We start from the raw sequence: 20,950 nt of genomic DNA, 5'->3' as shown, positions 1-20,950 counted from the left end.
AATGCCTACTGGGTTACATTTAAAATAGAAAATAGCAAAGACCCCAACCACAACATAGCCTTGGTAATAAATGTACCCATATGGCAACTCATTATACTTCTAGTTGGTATCACAGTTGACGATATGTCTCTTTGTATTCACACTGTCCCATTTCTAACCTATAAAATAAAAGACTGTTCTTTTTGGTTCATATAATATTTATGTTTAGAAAAATAATTTAAAAATTTAAGCTAAATAATTGTACATACATATTATAATTAACTATATTTTAAGTTTAAAATAATTTATAAATAATTAAATAAAGTTACTTAGGTTTAAATCGATAATCGCCCAAATTATCCGTTAACTCCTCATATACTTCCCAATCGACGCAGTAATATTTTTTATTATTTTCATTGAGCCAAACATTGGCGCAGTACATGGTACAGAAGTAACAGGTAAAAAGCTGGCGGGAAGTGCTGCCGCGTCTAGAAAGAAAGATAAATTAAAACTTTCATAAAACAAACATGATTAAATTAGGCGTTCTTAAATCGAGTTCTGAGAACATTGTAAAGGAACATAGCTGACATGGCATTCTTACATAACCCTGCGTTTACACATGACAGGACAGTTGAGTACATGTATTGATTGTCAAAAACCCAAAACTTGTCTGTGTGACGTAGGCGTCCAGGCAAATGCAAAAACAGTTGTAAAATTATGAGTGAAAATCGTCGATTTCTTTTTGTTTTCCGTTCACATATTTTGTTTTTGTTCATATTCTTTTATTTTCAACACATTTCAATTATCGTTTCATTTCTTTTTTACAAAAACGTCAACAATTTGTTAAGCCTACTGTCTCTGAAAAAATGATGGACAGCTGGGAGACAAACGACAAATGTATGTATGTGTTAGTAAATCAGAGTTGTATTTGCAGACAGTCTGTCTTGTGTAAACGCCTAGTAAGTCATGTCTGGTAAACGAATAAAATAACTTAAGCAAGAAAGCTAGCCTCTTAAAAGCCTGGGTACATAAGCTGCCTCGCCTGGTTGCCTTGCTTTCCTACTTCATTTCTGACATAATAGAAATAAAAGAATAAAGAAGGCCAAGCAAATTTCGGACTGGGTTGCCCTTATCTCTTTTATTCTTTTATCAGAAGCAAGCAAGGTAAGCAGGCGAGGCAGCTTATGTACGCAGGCGAGGCAGCTTATGTACGCAGGCCTTAAGTACCGAGGCCTTTAAGGCCTGCGTACATAAGCTGCTCTGCCTGAAGGGGTGAGTACATAAGCTGCCTTGCCTGCTTACCTTGCTTGCTTCGGATAAAAGAATAAAAAAGAAAAGGGCAACCCAGTTCGAAATTTGCTCGGCTGGCAGAGCAGCTTATGTACGCAGGTCTTGATTGCCTTGCTTTCCTGCTTCATTTTTGACATAATAAAAATAAAATAATAAAGAAGGCCGAGGAAATTTCGAACTGGGTTGCCCTTTTCTTTTTTATTCTTTTATCAGAAGTAAGCAGGCAAGGCAGCTTATGTACGCAGGCCTTTAGCCCCAACAGTTCTTTATTCTTTTATCAGAAATGACTTAATTGAAAAAGCCGGCCGCTTTCCTCATTCGATTTACATTTTACAGCCCAACATAATACCCCGGTTACACTTAACCGGATTAACCCAGTGGGTTTGGGTTTCAAATGTCAATTCCATAGCGCAAACGTCCAAAATAATTCCTCTTGAAGTGGGTTAACCCGGCAAAAAACTCGAATGTAACCGTACTATAATACTCCTCAAATTAACATCTCTCATCACTCACCTCTTAACCACCATAAAATAAAAGGTGGTAAACAGCGGATTGGAACATTTAAATACCGTACAACGGGCAATGGGTCCATTACGTATATGATTGACCATAGTTTTCTCTGGTAGGATATATTTCAATGCTGGATTCTCATAAAACGGTGATAGGCGATTCAAATTTTCCAATGTTTTCAGGCAATCATCGTAGAGCGTTACTTGATTCTCTTTCGAGGGTACGGGAAAAACTTGCTTGGTTCCTATGGGCAATAACAATTTTTTGAATGTTTCTTTTTCAACCACCCAAAAGAAATCGCTGTGCGTGACAGGTCTAAACGAAAAAGAAATAATTCATTGAAGTAATTAACTTATACATAAAATCAATGAAAATAATTCATAACTAATAAATTTCACTTACATATGTGGTGATTTTGTGGGCGTTTCAAAATAATTCTGATAGAACTTCTCATAGATTATGGGTATGTGTGTAATGGCAGAATTATTAAAGATTCGCAAGTAATCCAGGAATTTAGCCAGTGCAACGGGTAAATAAATTAGGGAGCATTCTATAAAGAAAAAAAAAAACAATAATATTAATATTTCTCTCTTATAAGTACTCGAACTTGAAACTTTGCTTACTATCCGCCGACAACATTTGCAGCGATGGCATATAAGCAACCCTTTCTGGAATATGCCATATTTCGGTATTTTCACTGAGATTCAATTCATTGAGTCGAGCACATTCACATAGAAATTGAGGTATACGTTTCAGTTTGTTCTTGGAAATGTTTAGCGATTCCAAACGTTTCATATAGGTTAGGGCTGAAAAGAGAGAAATAGAGAAGGGAGAAAAATAAAATGAGATCCACATACAACTTTGTTCAAAATGTACGAGAACCTAAAAATGAAATAAACGTCAAAAAACTGTAACAAATGTCAAAGTCGGCATACCAGACAATTAGAAGCCGGCAACCTATTACTACTATTTTTTACACACCCAAATTTGTCGCATAAACATTTTTAAAGAGAGCGCCATTCAGCGCCATTTTTGCAGTATTAGTAGTAAAACATTTTAGTTCTGGAACAAAGCTTATAGTCATAAGAGTGAAATGCTATAGTTTACATATAACTGGATTTAGTAAATCCACTGGGTCTCAAATGTCAAGAACGTTAAGCCGTCAAAAGGCTCTAATGTAAACATGGCATTATATAAAATAGAACCAGAATAAGAAATCATGATATGATAATTTCTTACTGGAATAGCACGAATTTTTACATCGAATTGGGAAATCCCAAAGTTATCGGTAATAATTTAGAGCGAATGAATGCGGTATGTAGGAGGGGAATGAGAGTGCACGCAAATGTCAGTGATGTCCGTGTTCCAAACACCTGAAAGTATACTGTGAGAAACAGCATTGCCAAAACAATGCTGTCAATGTCATTTGTCTCCAGATGGCGCCACTGCAAAATAGCGTAGACACAATCCACCTTTTGACAGTACTGTTTTGTAATGCGGTATTTTCACAACATACTTTCAGGTGCTTGGAGCATTTCAACCTCTTCTTACAGATGTATAAATTACTTTAGAAAATAAACGAAATAGCAACAGCTATCGCATTAAAAACTCCCACCAATGCTCTGATCAAGTTATTTCGGACAAAGGGCAATCTAGTATGATTTCCCAAGTCAACGTGAGGGACTACTACATGTATTATGTTCTATCCATTTTTATCTTCCTGGAACCTGTCTCTAGTGACCTGTACATAGAACATATGGGGGTAGCAATCAGGTGTGGAACTGCCGATACAGATATGTTTTAAATATACATCCCGCCGTTAATATTTAAATAGTACTATAGGTTATTGACCCAACATTAGCCCGCTTTTTGAAGGCCATATCCGTATGTCCTTAGGGGACTTTATTGTATATAATTAATTTGTGGTATTCGGTCCTAGGTTATGACCAAAGAAGTATAGCCCTGGCTGAGCAAATAAATAGCTCTACGTTCGCCAGACGTCACCTGGCAACCTTTCATTTCTCTTGGGTCACACCATCTCCATAAAATCGTATCCGACTTCATCCCCTTTGAATGTCACTCTTTTATTATTCGGCATAGTTTTACAGAGTTCACCAATCACCGCTTTAGAGAACTGTCCAACCCTTCTGATGTTCGGTTAGCAAAAAGGACTTTCCTGGACATCATCGCTGCTGTAGCAGTTCGCTGTATATTTGTTGGTCGAATACGCTAAGTCTGACCAAATTTTCCAGCAGAAACAGCCGAGGAACGTGATGAATTACGTCGATCCAAACAAAATAATCCAGGAGCTTGGGAGCTGACACTATCAGGTTGGTTCGTGAACACATGTGAAATAACTGGCTAAATCATCTGAAGAGTTGCAACTTTGGAGCCGGAATAAATGTATTGTGGACAAAGGTTAGACCATTCTCGATCTCTGGAAAGAATGAAGATAAGACCTTACGTTTTGCGACGTTGCGCTGATTAATACGAAGAGGTGCGCAAGTGCAGGGCGGAGAGATGATGTTGCAAATGCCATTGGGAACGATAGCGAAAGCGTAAGGCCCTAATGGGGTATCCATGGCAATTCTCAAACAGCTGGGTGAACCGGAAGTTGAATATCTTACCAAAGGTTTTAAGCTCTCGCTAGCCACTAACATCATGCTCGAAGTCTAGAAAATGAGCAGGGTGGTCGTGCTACTGTATCCAGGCAAGGGTGACAGCAGAGGTTACAAAAGCGAAATAGGTCTGCACCAATTCGTTTTGTCGCCCGTAGCAAAGTCTCTTGATCATTTACTCCTCTCCAGCGTTAGAAATAGCTACCCAGTTGCCGATCATCAGCATAAGTTAAGTAAGCAGGATAGCGGTGTACGTGGTCACCACACATAACAGTCGAGGACTAAAGCAGAACAAGTGGCGCCCGACTTATCAAAAGCCTTACTAGGCGTTTACACCAGACAGTTTGTCTTCAAATACAACTCTGATTTACTAACACATGCATACATTTGTCGTTTGTCTCTCAGCTGTCCATCAGTTTTTCACAGACAGCCGGGTTGACAAATTTTTGACATTTTTGTGAAAAAGAAGTGAGATGATAATTCAAAGAATATGTACAAAACAAAATATATGAACGGAAAACAAATAGAAATCGGTGATTTTCATTCATAATTTTACAACTGTTGTCTGGACGCCTACGTCACACATGCAAGTTGTGGGATTTTGACAATCAATACATGAAGTCAACTGTCCTGTCATTTGTAAACGCAGGGTTAGACACTGTAAATAACTACACACTGTTTGAGGGGTGGCTAGATCCATTCATAAGCAGGACCATTGTGGTTACTTCTTTGTTTGTGCTACCTATCGGTTCATGCAAAAAAGCTTATTTGATTTAAAATTAGAATGAAATAAACAAATGCTTTATTTGTTGCCGTTTCTAATTATAACCCAACGAGATTTGCCTTTGAGTCTAAGTTGCCAACTTTTGAAGATGCCGTCACATTTTTGGCTAGACAAACACAGTATGTTAAGGTCAAGGTCCAAATTCCTATTATTAGACACAACACACACAAAGTTCGGGAAGTGTAAATATTTTGGTGTTTTGGTTTTTTATTTGAAAATAAGTAAAGAGTAAGGTGCGTATTTCGTACTCAGATGTAAACTTAAAATGTTAGGAAAGTTTGACTTGAACGAAAAGAAAATATAGGTTCGATAGGGCCAACGCTATTCTTAAGATTTGTAAATTATGATACATCATCTAAGAAGACACGAATATTTAATGATTCATCTACTAAATTCCTCCTCCAATTAACATTTCAACACTATCGGGGAAGTGACCTTACTGGATTAAAGTGCTAACTTTTCCGGAGGAGATACCTAACATGAAGACTTGCCCTTACAATCTTGAAGTGGACTTCAATGGAAATGTAGTAAGCCCAGCCCTTTGACTTTGTTAGAATGGCCAGCGAAATATTGTCAATTTCCATCGCAAAGAGAGTTCCATTTGCTTTCTCTTCCCCGTGAAAGCCTTCCCATCTCTTCAATTTCGAAGTATCGTTCTGTTTGTCCAAGATATCTCGAGCATGCACTCCGTCTCGAGTTTGCGGCCATACCCCTTGATGTATACCAGTAATTTGGTAAGGTGAGGTATTTCCGTTCTTCCTCACCAGTTTCCTTGTGAAAAATATCCCATCTCTTCACTTTCAAAATCTCGTATATATGTATACCATGAGGTGTTTTCATACTTCCTCATCAGCTTCAGTTTGCCACCTTCCCTTCCTATACTACTGACTACCTCCCGGACAAGGACAGAGTTCGCGTGCGGGCCCAAGTAGTACATAAGTTGGTTCCTCCCAATCTCACTTCTCATTATTTTTATTAGTGATTAGTTGTATCCGTCCTTGCAACAAATTACTGTGAGCATACACATGTGGTATGTCTGATTTATAACCCGTTTGCACTTAATCGGATGACATAAACCCACTGGGTTTCAAATGTCAATTTCATTGCTTTTATTTGAAATAAATCCTTATAAAGAAGGTTAACCCTGCAAAAGGCTATAATATAACCACGGCCTAAGATTACCGGATGTAATCTAGGCTGCAGACTGATAAGCACGGGCAGCATGTTTGTTTGCCACGTGTGAGATAATAAAGTGTATTTATAACCTCACCATAATATTGTATGGCAGATGCGTTCGTACACATTTGTGCACTTTCCATTTCTCTTTTACACACTAGTCTATGTTAGGTTAAGTCATATTGTAATGCTTAGTTCTTAAGAATGTTTTGTACTTTTAATAAAACACCGAATAATAACGCATTTAAGATAAACACAATGAAATACGCCGCTTTATCACGCTCAGTTTTATGTAAAAGACTAAAGGCAAAGTACTACCTAATTCAAATTAATTAGGCAGCATTTGAATTACGTAGTACTTGGCCTTTAATCTTTTACATGAAACTGAGCGTGAAAAAATCGGCGTGTTTCATTCTGTTCACACCTTTAGGAAAGAAAAACGTGGGTTCTTTCATAAACTAGGCTGGCTGAGTCTAAAAAGAATCAAGAGACAGGTGAGTGGGGTTAGCTGGGCAGATAAATAAATGCAGTGTGTCATGGGTGTGTTGGTTATCGTGCCCAATTTAAATCGAGGCAACTTCATCGTCCAGATCTTAAGTGGGCTAGCACTAGGGATACGTAATCGAAGTCAAAAATCGACTAATCGATCTTTCGATTTTTACCTTCAACGGGATAGTCGACTTTTCGATCATTCGATTTTCACCTTTAACAAAAACGTCGATTTTTGGATCTTACGATTATGATCCAAGTCGACTAAAATCGATTTTTGATCGATTTTATGGCTTTTTTGATACATATCGCTGTCAACAGAGGGTTTTATTACAATATTTGTCATATAAAAATGTTGGATAAGAAAATCGAAAGTCGACAATGAGAGGTCGACTTTTCGATTTCTTCATAACCAAAGGTCGATTTCGATTTTTAGACTTTTCAAACCAAAAAGTCGACTAATAGATTAATCGAAAGTCGACTTGCCTATCCCTAGCTAACACCACTCATGCATAATGGTTCAGAAATGGATTGGCCGAAACCCCAATTTCCTAATGCGCTATCCTAGAATTCTTCTATAGAACCACGTCATCCTAAAAGTGTTCAGTAGAATTGGGTTATCCTAGAATTCTTCTATAGGACAACGTCATTCTAAAAGTCTTCCGTAGAACTGCGCTATCCTAGAATTCTTCTATAGAACCACACCATCCCAAAAGTCTTCCGTAGAACTGCGCTATCCTAGAATTCTTCTATAGGACAACGTCATCCTAAAAGTCTTCAGTTGAATTGCGTTATCCCAGAATTCTTCTATAGACAACGTCATCCTAAAAGTCTTCCGTAGAACTGCGCTATCCTAGAATTCTTCTATAGAACCACGTCATCCTAAAAGTCATCAGTAGAATTGCGCTATCCTAGAATTCTTCTGTAGGACCACGTAATCCTAAAAGTCTTCCATAGAACTGTGCTATCCTAGAATTCTTCTATAGAACCACACCATCCTAAAAGTCTTCAGTAAAATTGCGTTATCCTAGAATTCTTCTATAGGACAACGTCATCCTAAAAGTCTTCCTTAGAACTGCGCTATCCAAAATTCTTCTATAGAACCACACCATCCTAAAAGTCTTCGGTAGAATTGCGTTATCCTAGAATTCTTCCATAAGACAACGTCATCCTAAAAGTCTTCCGTAGGACTGCGTTATCCTAGAATTCTTCTATAGAACCACACCATTATAAAAGTCTTCAGTAGAATTGCGTTCTTCTAGAATTCTTCTATAGGATCACGTCATCCTAAAAGTCTTCCGTAGAACTGGACTATCCTAGAGTCTTCAGTAGTCTTCAGTAGAACTGCGCTATCATAGTATTCTTCTATAGAACCTCGCCATAAAAGTTTTCTGTATAACTTCGCTATCCTAGAAATTTTCCACAGAACCACACCAACCTAAAATCTTTTATAGAACCACGTCTTCTTAAAAGACTTCAGTAGAACTGCGCTATTCTAAAAGTAAAAGTCTTCTGTAAAACTGTGATATCCTAAAAGCCTTCTGTAGAACTGTGCTAACCTAAAAGTCTTCTATAGAACCACACCATCCTAAAAGTACTCTGTCTAGCTGCGCTATCCTAAAAGGCAAAACCCCAATTTTTTCGTCACCGATTATTAATTTATGTATAGGAATCGAAAGTAATAATATTGTAACTAAGGAAACACCACTCTAAAAGTGTTCTATAGAACCACATCATCCTAAAAGTCGTCAGTAGAACTGCGCTATCCTAGAAATCTTCTTTAGAACCACGTCATCCTAAAAGTCTTCAATAGAATTGCGCTATCCTAGAATTCTTCCATAGGACCACGCCATCCTACATTTAGCATCGTGAACGAGGACGCTCCCACCAGGTATAGAGGAGACTGTCACATTTCGCCTGATATATCCATCGTGTCACAAGGTCAGACGAATGACGTCACATGGGATCCCATCATTCCCCTTTTGGTCGCACCATCTCCCCATCCTCATCTCCAGCAATAGACCACCCGAATCCTTAGCCTCTGAACGTCGCACTTTCCGTAACCATGGGAAAGTTAATTGGTAAGCATTCAAAGAATTCACTAACAAAAGATTCGGAGAACTGCTCAATTCCTCTGATGTTCGTGTAGCAGAGCGGAATTTCCGAGACATCATTAATGGTGCAGCTCTTTGTCATATTCCAGTTTATTGAATACATGAAATATGACCTTATTTCCCACCAAAAGCGACGGGATTACAGAGCCATCGTGATGAGCTTCGACGTACGAACTAGAGTTGGGCAATCTAGTTCCTGGAGCGGATCAATCTTTCTAGTTCCTTTTCCCAAAAGGAACTAGTTCCTTAATATAGTTCCATAGTTCCGGGAGAGATTTAGTTCAATGAATCTTTCTCTTTCATCGTTCCAAATAGTTCCGAGACCGACATAGTTCAATGAATCTTTCTCTTCCGTCGTTAATTAGATTTCCTTTGTTCCAAATAGTTCCAAGAGTGAAGTATTTTAACGAAACTTTCTCTTTCTTTTTGTTTCCATCTCATGGTGGATTAATTTACATACAAATAAATAAATTGCAGGGGAAGTAATTTACGTTTATTTTACAATGTGACCGCATCTGAATGATGAACGAACCGAACGAGAAAGATTGAAGTGAGTGTTGAATTAAAGAAAGAAAATCAACTATACAAATGAAAGGAATTATATGCACGACGGGAATTAAATGAACTAAAAGAACTATAGAAATGCAAGAGCCGGATATAGTTCCAATAGTTCCTTGTCCGGAATAGTTCCGGAACTACACAAATCTAGTACGAACCCTAGCGACCCCAGATTCAAAGGGCTGACATTGGAAGTCAAAAGGTTAGTCGATGAACACAGACGGAAAACTTGGCAAGAGCATTTGAATTGTTGCAACATTGGAGCCGGTGGTAGTAAATTGTGTGTTGTTACTCCGTTTGCACTTAACCGCATTAAACCAGTGGATTTGGATTTCAAATGTCAATTCAATAGCGTAAACGTCAAATACATCCTCATAAAGAAGGTTAACCCGGCAGAAAGCTCTAGTTCAAACGCCATTTAAGGAGTTTTCGAATTTTACGTAAAAGGAAGATCGGATTTTGCCAAGTTGAAAACTTATATTGCCTTGAGACAGAACAGGGATTCTTTATAGATAACCAAAAAATGAGTCTTTAAAGACGGCCAGAAGAGAGTATTTGTTTACGACCTAAAGTTGTTTTTTGTGGACATTCAGAGAGAAGTCTGAAAGTAAGGAGAATAACAATTTAGTGTTGCAATGGAGATCACAACAACTACCTGCAGTAAAACCCACTATTGTGCCTGTATATTGAGACATTTTGGGGCCTATATATAAGGAAGTTTTGGGTTCTCGTAGATGAAGTTATATTGATATAGTGACGATCACAACAAGATCTCGGAAAGGTCCTTAAACTAGATTTAAGAGCAAAATTTTTGAACTTTTGTTGTAGGAAATAAGTTCATTCGCGAATTGTCTTCAGTTATGGAGGGTATAATTAAATTTGTCATTCCGTTTGTAACACATCGAAATATTCGTCGGAGACCCTATAAAGTATATATATTATTGATCAGCATAAAATTCTATGTCGATTTGACAATGTCCGTCTGTCCGTCCGTCCGTTTGTTTGTCTGTTGAAATCAAGATACAGCTCGCAATTTTAAAGATAGAGAGTCAAAATTTGGTACAGAAGTTTTTATTACTTGCAGGATGGTTGGTATTGAAAATGGGATATATCGGTCCACGTTTTGATATAGCCCCCATAGAACGGTACCTCCAGATTTTCGGTATTTTTAAGGTTTTAGCTTCATTATCCTACCAAAATGGCTGAAGTTTGGTACGTAGTCTTCTTTAGGGGTATAAAACTTTCCCCCTGAATTGTGTCGGTATCGGTCCACACCTTCATATAGCCCCCATAGAACGGTACCTCCCGATTTTCGGTATTTTTAAGGTTTTAGCTTCATTATCCTACCAAAATGGCTGAAATTTGGTACGTAGTCTTCTTTAGAGGTATAAAACTTTCCCCCAGAATTTTGTCGGTATCGGTCCACACCTTCATATAGCCCCCATAGAATGGTACCTCCCGATTTTCGGTATTTTGAAGGTTTTAGCTTCATTGTCACACCGAAATGGCTGAAATTTCTATAGGAAATTTGGTATTTAGTCTTCTTTGAGCCTAAAAAATTTTTCGGTATAGATCGACGTTTTGAAATAGCCCCCATAGAATGGTGCCACACGTTGTTTTACCGAATTTGCTGAAATTTAGTATTAAGTCTTCTTCATACACTAAAGGAAACTAATTATTCCATTTTACTTCAATACAACTTGTGGTGGAGGGTATAACAAGTTCGGCCCGGCCGAAGTTATCGCCGTTCCTACTTGTTTTGTTTTTTTTTTTCGTTAAAAAATATATAATCCAGAATGAGAATAGCGCCCAACGTAGGACATTATTATCTTGCCTATAAAAGGCAGAAGAACGCTTGAGTCATCTGTAGACATAAGCCCTCTTGAGATCTTCTATACACAAAGGACCTCTTTCTGAATGTCTCTCTTTGGAAAATACCTTTTAAGGTCTTCTATTGACAGAAGATCTCTTACGGTCTGCTATATAGAGAGAATATCTCTTAAGATCTTCCAGAGACAGATAACCTTTTGAGGTCTTCCGTAGACAGTACACCTCTTGAGGCCTTCTTTAGAAAGAAGAGGTCGTCTTAAGGTCTCCACTTTATAGAAGACTTATTGAAGTCTCCTCTATACAGAAGGCCTCTTAAAGCCTCCTCTAGACAAAGACCTCTCAAGGCCTTCTATGTAAAACAAAAGACCTCTTTGGGTCTTCTGTAGTCTGACGACCTCTTGATATCGTATATGGAAGATTTTTTGAGGTCTTCTATAGACTGAAAACCTCTTTAGATCTTCTATAGATAGAATAATTTTTAAGGTCTTCTGTAGATAGAAGACCTCTTGAGGTCTTCCATATGAAACAGGAGACCTCTTGTGGTTTTCTGTAGGTCTCCTAATGTCTATTATGGAAGTCAGAAGACTTCTTGCGGTATTCTAGAGGCTGAAGACCTCTTGAGATCTTCTATAGACAGAAGAATTCTATAGACTTGATACCTCTTCAGTACTTCTATAGCCAAAAGACCTCTTCAGATCTTCTATAGACAGAAGACCTCTTGAGGTGTGCTATGTGGAACAGAAGGCCTCCTGTGGTCTTCTGTAGGCAGAATACCTCCTGATATCGCGTACGGAAGACTTTTTGAGGTTTCCTGTACACAGAAGACCTCTTGGGATCTTCCATAGACAGAAGACCTCGTGGGGTCTTCTATAGACAGAATGCCTCGTGAGGTCTTCTATATACTGAAGACCTCTTGAGATCTTGTATAGACAAAACAATTCTTCAGGTCTTCTATGTAAAAAGAAGACCTCTTGTGGTTTTTAGACAGACGACCTCTTGAGTTCTTCTACTGACAGCTGACCCCTTGAGGTCCTCTATAACCAGAAGGCCTCTTGAAGTCTTCTATAAGAAAACCTTGAAGTCTTCTAATAGACAGAATACTTCTTAAGGTATTCTATAGAAAGAAGACCGCTTGAGGTCTTTTACTGACATAAGACCTCCTAAGGTCTTCCACTGACAGAAGACCTCTCTGGACAGAGGTCTTCTATAGACAGAAGTCCTCTTCAGGTCTTCTGTAGGCAGAAGAATTCTATAGACTTGATACCTCTTCAGTACTTCTATAGCCAAAAGACCTCTTCAGGTTTTCTATAGACAGAAGTCCTCTTCAGGTCTTCTATAGGCAGAAGAAGTCCTCTTCAGGTCTTCAGTCTATAGAAAACCTGAAGAGGTCTTTTGGCTATAGAAGTACTGAAGAGGTATCAAGTCTATAGAATTCTTCTGGCTACAGAAGACCTGAAGAGGACTTCTGTCTATAGAAGAGCTCTGTCCAGAGAGGTCTTCTGTCAGTGGAAGACCTTAAGAGGTCTTTTGTCTCCTGACATCATCTATGGAAGACTTTTTGAGGTCTTCTATAGGCTGAAGACCTCTTGAGATCTTCCATAGATAGAAGACCTGGTGAGGTCTTCTATAGACAGAAGACCTGGTGAGGTCTCCTATAGACAGAAGACCTCGTGAGGTCTTCTACAGACTGAAGACCTCTTGAGATCTTCTATAGGCAGAACAATTCTTCAGGTATTCTATATAAAAAAGAAGACCTCTTGTGGTTTTTAGACTGAAGACCTCTTGAGTTCTTCTACTGACAGATGACCCCTCGAGGTCCTCTATAAGCAGAAGGCCTATTGAAGGCTTCTACAGAGCTCTTGAGGTCTTCTATAAGATACCTTGAAGTCTTCTAATATACAGAATACTTCTTAAGATATTCTATAGAAAGTATACCGCTTGAGGAATTCTATAGACAGAAGACCTCTTGAGGTCTTCTACTGACAGAAGGCCTCTTAAGGTCTTCCACTGACAGAAGACCTCTCGAGGTCTTCTACTGGCAGAAGGCCTCTTGAGGTTCTCTCTCTCTTCAACTAGACAGAATACCTCTTTAGGCCATCTACTAGACAGAAAACCTCTTGAGGTCTTTTATAGACGGAACACATCTTGAGGTTTTCTATAGCCCTCCTCATATCTTCAATGGATTGGACAGAAGACTTCTTGAGGTCTTGCATTTCAAGAAGACCTTTTGGGGTTTTCTATAGAAAGAAGACCTCTTGAAGCCTTATATAGACAGAAGACTTTTTGAGGTCTTCTATAAGACAGAAGATCTCTTGGGGTCTTCTACAGACAGATGACCTCCTGTATCTTCTATAAGCAGAAGACCTATTGAAGGCTTTATAGACTTATTGTGGTCTTCTATAGGCAGATGATTTTTTTAGGCCTTCTATAAACAGAAGATCTCTTGAGATCTTATACTGACAGAAGAGCTCTTGAGGTATTCTATGTAAAACAGAAGACCTCTTGTGGTCTTCTATAGACACAAGACCTCCTGATGTCGTCTATGGAAGATAGAAAACTTTTTGAGGTCTTCTATAGACAGAAGATCTCTTGAGGTCTTCTAGTGACAGAGGACCTACTGAAGGCTTCTATAAGCTATTTTGAGGTCCTCTACTAGAGAGAATATCCAGTGAGGTCTTTTATAGAAAGAAGACCTCTTGAGGTCTTCTATGTAAAAAAGAAGAACTCTTGAGGTCTTCTATGTAAAAAAGAAGACCTCTTGTGGTTTTTATACAGAAGACCTCTTGAGTTCTTCTACTGATATATGACCCCTTGAGGTTCTCTATAAGCAGAAGGCCTATTGAAGGCTTCTACAGACCTCATGAGGTCTTCTATAAGATCTAAAATACAGAATACTTCTTAAGAGAGAAGTTCGCTTGAGGTATTCTATAGACAGAAGACCTCTTATGGTATTCTACTGACAGAAGACCTCTTGAGGTCCTCTATAAGAAGAACACCTATAGACCTCTTGAGGTCTTCTATAAGATCTATTGAAGTCTTCTACTAGTCAGAATACCTTTTAATCTCTCCTATTAGAAAGTGTACCTCTTGAGGTCTTCTACTAAACTGAATAGCTCTTGAGGCCTTCCACTAGACAGAAGACCTCTTTAGGTCTTTTATAGACGGAAGACACCTTGAGGTTTTCTATAGCCCTCCTGATGTCTTCAATGGAAGACAGAAGGCTTCTTGAAGTATTGTATTTCAAGAAGACCTTTTGAGGTCTTTTATAGAAAGAAGACCTCTTGAGACCTTCTTTATACAGAAGACCCTTTGAGGTCTTCTATGAGACGGAAGACCTCTTGAGGTATTCTATAGGACTATGGACAGAAGACCATGTGTTTGTCCACAAAAAACTGAATATCGCTGTAAAAAGGATCACTAGGGGTAGTTTTGGGAAAATTTCAAAATCATCTTTAGGCAGCACTTAAACTGAACTTAAGCGAAATGTTGAACTTGTGTGCGGTAGGCATCCGACGATGTGTCCCATGTAGATCTTCTGGGAGATTGATGCTCACTTGGTAAGTTATGGAGCTGATCAGCCATTTTAGTCGATGGTGACAGGGGTTGTGAGCTTTTAGGTCATTACCTCAGGAAGTATGGTATTGTCTCCGAAAAAGTTAGTACCGTCGTAATAGGGTCGCGAGGACAGCGTACTGCAAAAAAAAATCTAAAACAATCCCAGACATGTTCTTTAACATTTATTGAAAACTTTGAAATTTTATGTAGAATGTACTCGAACAAGTAGTACCAATATAGTCCATATTCGAGCCTGATTTATATCTATACTTCCGGTTTCTGTTTCAGCTAAGTAAATCGTATATTACATATAATTTACACTAGCACCTAAAACAAGTGTTTTGAAAAAAAAAAATACATAATTAATTTGACAGCTATTCAATGGAATTGACAACTTTAATGACATGTTTAATTAAAATCCGACACATTTACATCTGTCGTTTTAATACTGCTTTACATATGTCTCTAGAATTTTGTTTCAGTGTATGGCCTCGATCCAATTATAATGCACTTTCTTTCTCGTTAATTAGGGCACTTAAAAACCTACAATTCTTGCCAAATTATTTTCTAATACCCATCATCACGAATGATCATTGCGCGCCGAAGATGATTTAATAGTTTCTTTCGTTTGGCGTCATTAGGATATTTTATTTCAGCAATTCGCTAAATCACGTTATTTACTTACTTTTTGGCAAATCTGTCAATTCATTTGAGCTGACATTCAAATGCAACAAATTCAGCATATAACCAATCGAAGAGGGTAACTCCTGCAGTTGATTATTGGAAACATCTAAAAATTCGAGATTTTCCAAAAGATACAGCTCCTCGGGTAGTTGGGTGAGATTGTTGCCGGCCAAGTGGACAAATTTTAAATTTGTTAAATTCAAAAACCACTTTGGAATGGCGGCGATGTAGTTCTCCTTCAGATACACCTCTTCCAGATCTTCATACAGATATAAATCCATGGGTATCTCTTTGTAATTTAAATAGCTCCAATGTAAACAACGGCGATTCATGGTGGTTTGTTAGTTTTTTTTTTTACTTTTTATTATTATGTTTTTGAATTATTACTGAGATCAATGTTATTGAGTAATTGTTGTTTTTCTATATAAAATATTATATCACAGCCTTAATTTCAATTAAGAAAATCGTTTCTTTTTTTCACTTCACCGTATCTTTTTTGGTGAAAATTTCACAGCGACACTTGAATTTCGACTAAATGTTTTGTTTTATTTATTTTCTGTTTTCTTCTAAGTTGTTTGGTTAATGCGATCTGATCTTTAGTCGGTCATGATCAAAAGGCATATGGATGCTCTTGATTTGCATTGTGGTGGTCCAACGAAAGAAGAAATATGTTTTGGTCTTTTTGCCACTCTGAGAAAATTTTCTTCATTTTATTTTTTTTTTCGTTTTGTACAATTAGAAAAGAAAAGTGCCAACACGAAAAAAGTGTGAAAAAAATATTTTTTTTTCGTATATACGTTTAACAACATTTCTCGGTCAAAATCAATTAACGTTCAAAAATAAAACAATGCAAATTGCCATCATTACGTCTATTATATGGCCAAAACATTTTTTGTTTACAAACAAAAGTTTTCAAGAAATTAGAAAAAAAACGAAGAAAAAATTGTCATGAAGAGCAGCAAAAATTGGCGAACATTTCCAATGCACTTTGTTATTGTGACGCACTATAAAGGTGGTTGCGTTTGTTTTATTTTGGTAATTTTACAAAAATTAAAGCATACTTTTAGGCCTTTTAAAAGAAAAAACAAAATTATACAGCTGTCGTTTGTTAAGGTAGTCAAAACTTTGCCGTTGTTATTACTCAACTGCCTCTTGCATTGATTTGCACAAATTTCTTTTCTCCCTCACACATTTTTCTTAACCTTGACAGTCATTTTTGCATTGCTGTACATTTTCCCTGGTTGTCGCGTTTGAATTTAGCCAACCATGCCAACTAATAAACATTGTCGTGTAAATAAGAGCAAAAACCTATTCGTATTCTTCCCATGAAAACTGTTCGTTTCCAAAGGCGAATAATATTCTCCTCTGTACCAACGGTTATTTGGTAGACATCGTTGCATATATGTAGCAGCACGGTGGCAATTGTCTCGTCTATACTTTCACTTTGTTGCACTCTCTCCCACCCATCTACCAACAGAGCAGACTCACTGCATAGCATTACATGTGTATGCGCCGTTATTGATTTCTTTTGTTTGCTATTTTGCATGTTCTATGTCAAGGTCATGTCTCTTTGCCGTGTTTGTAGGGGAAAGCTTTCCTGCTTTCTCTCTCACACACACAAACTTTCTCTTTTTAGGGTTGATGCAATGTTGTGGCTATTAGAGAAGATTTTATTACGTATGCAAAAACAAGTGAATCTTTTCGTATGGGAAATGCAGTTAAACAGTGGGAGAAATATAGTACAAATGACGATTTAACCCAAATATGCCCAATGTCCTATATATAGGACACAACAAAATGTTTTCATGATATGTCAGCTTTATCAAAGTACCGCTTTCTATTGTTGACATCAAGGATATAGTTAGAGTAGCATATCCACACCATTATGGATAGTACAAAAATGGTAATTTTTGTGGGAAAAAATGTATAGAAAAAACACCCAAAAAAATATCATGAGCATTTTCAAGCCTTGGGGATATCTGGGTTTAATTCGGCGACCAACGTGGTGGGCGTCTTTTAAGGCCGCCATTATCGACAAGCAGAAAGGTGTCTTGTGATAATAAAAATCGCGACATAAAGGGTATTATTATCGACAATCAGAAAGGGGAATTTTTTACATGAATAGCGTCTTTATAGATGACCAGAAGAAAAAGACGTATTTTTGACCACCAGAAGGATGGCCTTTTAGACAACCAACAGAGCGTCTTATAGACAGAAGGTAATCTTTATGGTCAATTAGAAAGGCGTCTTTATCGTCAATCAGAAAGACGTCTTTATAGAAAATCAAAGGGCGACCAGTAGTGGGATTCTGTAACTCATTTTTGCTGTTATCGATAATTGTCGGTAAAATTAAAATACTTATAATTTCGATAATTAACGAAAATTTTCGGTAAATTAACGATGAATAAAAAGTAGTCGCTAGCCTCTACCGACACAAACAGTGATGCCAACTTTTCTTTATGTTTTTAGCCATAATTTTGCGATTTAATTTTACCGATTTTTGTCGGTAATAGCAAAAATGAGTTACAGAATCCCACTACAGAAGTTGTCTCGATAGAAAAATAATTTTAATTAATTTCTCGTTGGTGTCGAGCTTAATGATCGAAGATTTTTTGTAAGTGAAAAAGGAAAGCGAAGATTCGAAACTACACAGCCTCCATTATGTGACCTGGTTTCACTGTTGGTAGCAGCTCATCAGACATATCGGCTGTAGAGTGGGAAAAAGCTCATCACTGTAAAAGCACAAGTACCTGTCATCGTACTTTTCATTTGTCATATGCAATGTGCTTTTTACAGTGATGAGCTTTTTCCCATTCAGCCTGTATGACTTTCACGACAAACTCTTTTTAACGCAGCCGTTGGATGTTATAAGTTTGGCTCTGAACTCCAACATGCCGTGATAACACTTTTTTCATGTTCTTCAAGGACGTGGGTTCAAATCCTGGCCTGGCTCAATCTGATTTTTATTTATTTGAAAATGTTGCCTATTAGGGCGAAGATCATTTTAATATTAATTTTAATTAATTTATCCTTGGAGTCGAGCTTAATGATCGAAGATTTTTTTTGCAAGTGAAAAAGGAAAGCCGAAGATTGGAACCCACACAACCACCATTAATTTTGACGATCAGAAGGGTGTCTTCATAGACAACCAAAAGGTCGTTTTTATTGGGGATCAGATGGATGTCTCCACCGAAAATCGGAAGGGCATCGTTTTAACCCAGATAAAGCCACTGGTCGTTTAAACGCCACAAAAAGTGGTTGCAAAAATTTACGTAAAACTCTGGTTTTTTCGAATATTTTTGTGGGGTTTTTTGCATTTTGTTATAGTATTGTCTGTAAGTTCACGCTGATAACGCTTCATTTGACCTACGCATTTCCACGCAATTGGCCAAAAACCCAAGCTATTCAAAAAAATCAACTTTTTTGTAATTTTCGACTTTTGATGAAAATGTTGGAATCATATAAAGTCAGGGATTTGTTGGGAATATAGTAAGAGTATTTTCTCAATCAAAAACCAAGGGATTGGCATGTAAGGATACACCTATATTACCCTCCAAAGTTTTTGGAACTTTTAAAAGAAGGTCCGATTGCAGGAAAACTATACGTTTTAGAGAAAAAAGTTATTAGGAGGGTTGGCGTTTTTTATTTGGGATGACGACTTCTATTTTGTTTTTCAAAATAGTCAGGCTTAATCCCATAGTCGTTGTTTTAATATTTTATTAAAACAACTTTAATTTATTAGTGGGAAAAAATTGGCGATGTTTACCAAGGGGTAAGGCAGGGAATACTATAGTTTCAGATCTCGCCACAGATCTTCATCAGTTCCCTTATTTCTTGTTTTTCAACAAGAAACTTTTTATACCCAAGTGTCAATTGCTAGCTCAAATAGATACGTGCGCAAAGAAACACTCTGATCGAGAATTTCTTTGGCACTACCTAAACTCTAGCAACTTCACTTGTAAACAAATCCAAATTTTTCCCACTGCTATGCGTTCGTCGATTCTCGACGAAAAAGCACATAACTAATTTGTTGGTATTGCATACTACAGCAATAAACAACATTTTGACGGTGCCCGGTCTCACAATTAGGAGGGTTGGCGTTTTTTATTTGGGATGACGACTTCTATTTTGTTTTTCAAAATAGTCAGGCTTAATCCCATAGTCGTTGTTTTAATATTTTATTAAAACAACTTTAATTTATTAGTGGGAAAAAATTGGCGATGTTTACCAAGGGGTAAGGCAGGGAATACTATAGTTTCAGATCTCGCCACAGATCTTCATCAGTTCCCTTATTTCTTGTTTTTCAACAAGAAACTTTTTATACCCAAGTGTCAATTGCTAGCTCAAATAGATACGTGCGCAAAGAAACACTCTGATCGAGAATTTCTTTGGCACTACCTAAACTCTAGCAACTTCACTTGTAAACAAATCCAAATTTTTCCCACTGCTATGCGTTCGTCGATTCTCGACGAAAAAGCACATAACTAATTTGTTGGTATTGCATACTACAGCAATAAACAACATTTTGACGGTGCCCGGTCTCACAATTAGGAGGGTTGGCGTTTTTTATTTGGGATGACGACTTCTATTTTGTTTTTCAAAATAGTCAGGCTTAATCCCATAGTCGTTGTTTTAATATTTTATTAAAACAACTTTAATTTATTAGTGGGAAAAAATTGGCGATGTTTACCAAGGGGTAAGGCAGGGAATACTATAGTTTCAGATCTCGCCACAGATCTTCATCAGTTCCCTTATTTCTTGTTTTTCAACAAGAAACTTTTTATACCCAAGTGTCAATTGCTAGCTCAAATAGATACGTGCGCAAAGAAACACTCTGATCGAGAATTTCTTTGGCACTACCTAAACTCTAGCAACTTCACTTGTAAACAAATCCAAATTTTTCCCACTGCTATGCGTTCGTCGATTCTCGACGAAAAAGCACATAACTAATTTGTTGGTATTGCATACTACAGCAATAAACAACATTTTGACGGTGCCCGGTCTCACAATTAGGAGGGTTGGCGTTTTTTATTTGGGATGACGACTTCTATTTTGTTTTTCAAAATAGTCAGGCTTAATCCCATAGTCGTTGTTTTAATATTTTATTAAAACAACTTTAATTTATTAGTGGGAAAAAATTGGCGATGTTTACCAAGGGGTAAGGCAGGGAATACTATAGTTTCAGATCTCGCCACAGATCTTCATCAGTTCCCTTATTTCTTGTTTTTCAACAAGAAACTTTTTATACCCAAGTGTCAATTGCTAGCTCAAATAGATACGTGCGCAAAGAAACACTCTGATCGAGAATTTCTTTGGCACTACCTAAACTCTAGCAACTTCACTTGTAAACAAATCCAAATTTT

General features: G+C 37.5%; 1 protein-coding gene across 4 annotated transcripts; it reads right to left on the bottom strand.

The window, feature by feature from the left end:
• Positions 1-179: 179 nt before the first annotated feature.
• Positions 180-16,773, bottom strand: LOC141405160 (uncharacterized). 4 transcript variants are annotated; one of them, XM_073989226.1, is made up of 6 exons: positions 16,649-16,773; positions 15,589-16,007; positions 2,403-2,585; positions 2,182-2,329; positions 1,783-2,094; positions 180-467 (listed from the first exon to the last, which is right to left on the bottom strand). In XM_073989226.1, exons 2-6 carry the CDS (start codon positions 15,917-15,919, stop codon positions 305-307), a joined length of 1,137 nt encoding a protein of 378 aa, XP_073845327.1. In that variant the 5' UTR covers positions 15,920-16,007; positions 16,649-16,773; the 3' UTR covers positions 180-304. The 4 variants fall into 4 exon arrangements, with proteins under 4 accessions (XP_073845327.1, XP_073845325.1, XP_073845326.1 ...); XM_073989224.1 differs by having other exon boundaries at positions 15,589-16,118; positions 16,649-16,735; XM_073989225.1 differs by lacking the exon at positions 16,649-16,773 and adding an exon at positions 16,593-16,609 and having other exon boundaries at positions 15,589-16,118.
• Positions 16,774-20,950: the final 4,177 nt, after the last annotated feature.

Source organism: Musca autumnalis, unplaced genomic scaffold (genome assembly GCF_047663935.1).
Source record: "Musca autumnalis isolate F117 unplaced genomic scaffold, ASM4766393v1 scaffold_5, whole genome shotgun sequence".
Taxonomy (NCBI): domain Eukaryota; kingdom Metazoa; phylum Arthropoda; class Insecta; order Diptera; family Muscidae; genus Musca; species Musca autumnalis.
Note: the sequence above shows the minus strand (reverse complement) of the source record. Positions and strands in the feature narration are given on the sequence as shown.

What these genes read in the sequence shown, in the direction of transcription:
- LOC141405160 (XM_073989226.1), bottom strand. Translation starts at nt 15,919, where the DNA reads ATGAATCGCCGTTGTTTACATTGGAGCTATTTAAATTACAAAGAGATA. An exon ending in ATTGACAGATTTGCCAAAAA is followed by an intron (nt 2,586 to 15,588) that starts GTAAGTAAATAA and finishes CTCTCTTTTCAG; the next exon opens with CCCTAACCTATATGAAACGT. An exon ending in CCCACAAAATCACCACATAT is followed by an intron (nt 2,095 to 2,181) that starts GTAAGTGAAATT and finishes TTTTTCGTTTAG; the next exon opens with ACCTGTCACGCACAGCGATT.